Raw genomic sequence first — 5,574 nt, forward strand, 5'->3', positions numbered from 1 at the left:
TATTAATTCAGCATCTCAGTTATGAAATTAAAAAGTGTACTAAAAATAGAAAGCAAGAATAATCAACATTTACATTTTCACCTTACAGCTGTTGCTTTTTCTGTTTTAATATTCGGATGTTATACTAACCTTTTTCTTTTCTTTCTATTTATTAGTGTGTAAATTACTAAACATGCTTTCGAATTATCATATAGCGGACAAAAGTATTTTAATTTGTTTACGATTAAAATAATTATATTTTAAAATACGAGAAAGGAGGGATATTCTGAATATTATTTAACATTGTATCTGCTAAGTATGGTTGTATAGCTTGAAGGTTCCACTCACCAGATTCAGTTACATACGCACTGACCGCTTTGTACTCTAATTCCTCAGGGATTGGTCTTGTTAGCACATCATGAAGGCTCTTTAGATCGTTGTGCCAGTTGTCATGCCAAAATCGAGCACTTTTACCATCACCTAAAATCCAAGAACAACAGTCCTTCATATTTGGCCAAAGCTTGGAGAGCTCCTTCCAAATAGGAGAGCTTTTTTGCTTGTAATCACACCTTCCCAAATTAAAATCATTGCCCTTGTTATTGCTAGTTAGGACTTGAACCCATAAAGCTTGTGGTTCTGTATAGATCCTCCATATTAGCTTCAGCAAGAAAGTATCGTTCATAGCAACTAGCTTTCAGAATCCAAGACCTCCTTGTCTTTTTGGGAGACAGAAGGTGTTCCAACTTACATGGTGGATTTTCTTCTGATTTTGCATGTCGCCCCAAATGAACTGTCTTTGCTTTTTTTCTATTAAATTACAAATTCTTATCGGGATTCTGGAGTGTTGCATTTCATAATTGGCCATAGGTGTAATAACACTCTTGGCCAGGGTAATTCTACCAGCAAGAGTTAAGCATTTAGCCTTCCAGCCTTTTAATTTGTCATTGACTCTTTGCAAGACATGCTTAAATTTATCTTTTCCTGATCTTTGATTAGATATGAAAGCACCAAGATACTTACCTAGGCAAGGTTATTCTTGGAAATGACTCATCTCCACAAACCTTCTCCTATCTTGTTGTGGAACATTCTTTGAGCAAATCAGGGAAGTTTTGGCATTGCTTATTTTAAGTCCGGAAGCTAAACAGAAGGATTCAAGATAGAGATAGCATTATTTAATTGATCAGAATCAGCCTCCATAAAGATGAGTAAGTCATCTGCGAATAGAAGATGAGAGATTGTCGGCCAAAACCTTCCAACTCGCATTGGTTTCCAAACATTAGCCTCCACACTTTCCTCAATGAGCTGTGAAAGCTTATCCATCGCTATAACAAAGAGATACGGGGAGATCGGGTCACCTTGCCTGATTCCTCTCTCAGGATTGAACTCTTTTGTCTTTCCACCGTTCTAAAGCACATTGTAGGTAACAGAAGTCACGCTTATCATAATAATACTTACTAGTTTCTCAGGGACCCCAAACTCCACCAGGCAAGAATTGAGAAAAGACCAATTAAGTCTATCATACGCCTTCTCAAAATCCACTTTAATTGCCATATAACCCTTTCGCCCTTTCATCCTCCTCATCACATGAGATAATTCTTTAGCAATCAAAATGTTATCTTGTATCTTTCGCCCTGGAACAAAACTTGACTGATGGGGAGCGATTCTATCAATTAAGGCAGGTTTAAGTCTATTCACCAAAATCTTGGACAAGCCTTTATAGCTAACATTGCATAATGCAATTGGACGAAATTGAGTGATGAATTCTGGCCTTGTAACCTTCGGAATAAGGGTGATTAAGGTTTTATTGTGATTTTTAATATTACTTGGCTCTTCCCAGCAGCTCTTAACATGATTGATGATGCTCTCTCCTATTACATCCCAATTTTCTTTATAGAAAATGGCTGGAAAGCCATCCAACCCAGGTGCTTTGAGGGACCCAATTCTGAAAAAAGCATCTTTAATCTCTTCTCCAGTGGGCATCACATCCATATTCCGTTTTACATCCTCTTGAATCTTTGAGTAGGATTTGGATGATTGGAGTTGTATTGTATCACCTTGTTCTTGGTACAAGCGTGTGAAAAAATTAATGGCTAGGTTTGCCAACTCCTCTTGGTCTTCCACCCAAGTCCCTTCATTATTCCGCAGCTTAAGGATCTTGTTCTTCCTCCTACGAATAATGGTTCTTGTATGATAGTAGCGGGTGTTACGGTCTCCATCAATAATCCACATCTCTCGGGACTTTTGCAGCCACAAAATTTCTTCTCTATCAAGGATATCTGCCAGCTCTTTATGAAGTTGAAGTTCTAACCTTTCAAGAAAAGGGTTCTTACCATTTGCCTGAGCCCTCTGTATGCCTCCAATTCGATTAATAAGTCTTCTTTTCATCCTTCCAACATGGCCAAAAGCTTCCTTGTTCCACCTAGAGAGATTGGTAGATAGGGCTATGAGAGTATTGTCCAGACTCTTCTCGTAATTCCAGTTCTGTCTGACGGTTTCCTTGTACTCAGGGTGTGTAATCCACATCGCTTCATATCGGAAGGGTCTTTCATACCTACTGGCTAACTGAGGATTTAGAATGACAAGGAGGGGATGGTGGTCCGAGCGCATTCGAGTTAACACATCAACTTTTGCCTCCGCAAACTTAGTTCTCCAGTCAGCATTACACAGCGCCCTATCTAACCTTTTAAAAACACGTTCCATTCCTTCCCATACAGGGCCCTTCCAAGTAAATTTGGACCCAATGTATCCCAAATCTATCAAACAGCAATCATCTATCCATTTTTTAAATTTTGCGCAAGCATGTAAGTCTGTTCGTCCCCCACCCTTCTTTTCCGAGGCACACATAATTTCATTGAAACCCCCTACAAGGAGCCAAGCTTTGGACATACCTGTTGCTATAGTTCTCAACTCTGACCATAAACTCCTTCTATTTCTTTCTTGTGGGCTCGCATAGATTGCCGTTAGCATCCAGCTATGGTTGTTTTCATGAGTTACCTCCATATGTATGAATTGCACACAAGATCTAACCACTTTAACAGAGATATTTGGGTCATTCCAAAGAATCCAAATTCCTCCACTAAAACCGTTGGCATCCTGCACATGACTAAAAGCAAAACCACTTCTATCAATCGTGCGGCGCGCAGTATCTCCGCTACACCTCGTTTCCTGAAGGATGACCAAATCAGGTTTATGCATTATCAGATATTCCTTAAGGGTGCGAGTGAAGGACTGACTCGCTGCCCCTCTACAATTCCATGAGAAAATAATCATCAGATCAGATCTAAAGAAAGAAAGGATAGCCTCATTGCTCCATAGCTGCATCATCCTCCCCACGGGGCACTTCCACTTCCGTGGTTCTCTCGCCCTCCTCTCCTTCCTTTATCGGGCCGCTTTCCTTCCCATTTTCTAACCAGTGGTTTTGGTTCTCCTCCACCATGCCAGCTCTCACACCCTTGGCTTCGTAAAGGAGAGCAGCCTCAACCATTATCCCCATATCAATTGTGTTCATGTCTGGTGGCTCTGGCTCAGGACTCTCATCCATTGCTTCATCAATTTGTCCTGTTTCCGAAACAAATGACTCTTCCATTTGTGAATCTTGTGAATTGAAGGTGGGTTCTGAGTTTTGTGACTCTGGGGCATTATTGGGGCCAAAGTTTGGGTTATTATTTGCTGGATTCTTCATATATGGGGCATTGGTGTGGCTGTAGGGTGTTTGGTCTATGTTTCTAATTTGGGTCAGGATTTTTTCTTTTTGTGGGTGCTTAGTTTGGTCTGGTGGGTTGCTGGGGTTAAAAACTGGTTGGGTTGCTTGGCCTACATTGCCATTGGACTTTGGTTGGGCTGAAATGGTTATTATTGGACTTTTTTGGTTATAGGCTTTCTCATTAATTTTAGATGCTTGGTTCTCTTTCCTTTTGCTCGTTGTAGGTGCTAAAGCCAGGGTGCTTGTTGTATTGTTGGGGACATTCCCTGTGCCCTCATGATTGGCTTTGGGGTCGTTATTGTTCTCATCATCGAGGACAGCAAACCTCGTACCAGCAATTGCTACCTTTCCTTTCCTTACCTCTCCTCCATTCACCCCACTACTTGTACCTGTGTCTACCCCTTTTTCGCATTTCTGCCACGCGTCCCTCTTTGTACGACCATCCATGGTCCAAAGGGCTCTTCTGGTCCGTCAATGACGCTTTTGCCCTTGTCAAGATTGGCATTTCCCATATTGTCCCTTCCATTTGTGTCTCCTCCACTTCCATTCACCTGAATTTCTCCTTCTCTCTGTGCCTCTTCTGTGACTTTCTGGCCACCGTTCTCCCCAGTTTTCTTCATTGGACAGTTTGCTTTTTCATGGCCCACAATCCCACAAGAGAAGCATATATTGTGTATGCCCTCGTACTCCACCAAGTAGCGGACTCCATTAATGGAGTATTGGGAGATCAATGGTTGTGACAGGTCTAACTCAACGCACAGCCTTGCAAACCTTCCTCGACACTTGTCTGTTGTGTTAGTGTCCACTTTCAGTGTTCTCCCTATAACATTGCCAATCTTCTTCAACATTTTATCTTCATAATATTCAATAGCAAGGCCGGGCAACCTTATCCATGCCGCCACCGTGTCAATGGTAGCCTCCGTTGGGTTGAAGTCTGGTTTCCAAAATCTCAGAGTGAGATAGTGGTCAAATATCTTCCATGGCCCCCCAGTGAGAGCGTAGTCAAGATCCTCTTGAGAGAAGAATTTGACGATGAAAAACTCATTCCCTATATCAATGACTTCAATACTTCCCTGTTTCCCCCACATTGCTTCAAGTCTCCTGGTAAGCACCGGCAAGGATATCCTCCTTCCCATAAGCTTAACAATGAGTGTTTCTCACCAGGGCTTTCTTAAGCTTTTCATTGCAGCTTCATTGACTACAAAATTAAAGATACCATTTACCTTCTCAACACGAATCTCAGGCTGCAAGCATTCCCCCTCTTCGTCATCAGACTCATCTGATGATTCTGAGCTCTCCTTTTCTTCTATGGCTACGGGCTTCTTGCCACCTTTCACTGCCTCACTGAAGGATCGTCTGGTTGGCTGCTCTTCATTGGGACAACCTTCTCTTTCTTCCACCATCCAATCTTCTTCTCTTGGAACTAGTGACATGTCTCCAGAAAAATCAAGACCTTCCCCACCTTTCCTTATCTTTTTAGCTGAGCGTTGTTCTCGATTGCGTCTCGACGATTCTGGGGGCTCATGGGAACGGGAGTGTCCTCCCCTAACATAACCACCTTTCATTGATAGCACTCGTTTATTTAACTGTATGTTTCTTCTTCAGTTCTTCTATTTGAGGCCCACCGAAATTAGAGCGTAGAGGCTGGGGTGGACCAAGTGGCCCATGGTTCTTTTGTTGCTTCATCCATTATGAAATAATTCTATTTATGTAGAGACATTAGCATTAAAGTATTAAACACTATTCTGTTGGTTCTTTGTTTTCATTCTAACATGTGAACAATTTATCTTGAGTTGTATTTTATGGTAGTTATGATTAATAGTATTGGTAAATATGAAATTTTGATAATATTTAAAAATATAGCTAAAATTAAAATCATATCTTTTATTATT

The 5,574-nt window shown here is 41.2% G+C and overlaps 1 protein-coding gene across 1 annotated transcript; it reads right to left on the reverse strand.

The window, feature by feature from the left end:
* LOC107644655 lies at nt 4,078-5,247 on the reverse strand. The gene is made up of 2 exons (XM_016348568.1): nt 4,906-5,247; nt 4,078-4,821 (listed from the first exon to the last, which is right to left on the reverse strand). Exons 1-2 carry the CDS (start codon nt 5,245-5,247, stop codon nt 4,078-4,080), a joined length of 1,086 nt encoding a protein of 361 aa, XP_016204054.1.

Source organism: Arachis ipaensis, chromosome B01, assembly GCF_000816755.2.
Source record: "Arachis ipaensis cultivar K30076 chromosome B01, Araip1.1, whole genome shotgun sequence".
Taxonomy (NCBI): domain Eukaryota; kingdom Viridiplantae; phylum Streptophyta; class Magnoliopsida; order Fabales; family Fabaceae; genus Arachis; species Arachis ipaensis.

Excerpts from the sequence above, each read along its gene's own strand:
- LOC107644655 (XM_016348568.1), bottom strand. The coding sequence starts at position 5,247 with ATGAAAGGTGGTTATGTTAGGGGAGGACACTCCCGTTCCCATGAGCCC. Across the intron at positions 4,822-4,905 it reads CTGAGATTCGTGTTGAGAAG|CTTATGGGAAGGAGGATATC; the intron begins GTAAATGGTATC and ends CTCATTGTTAAG.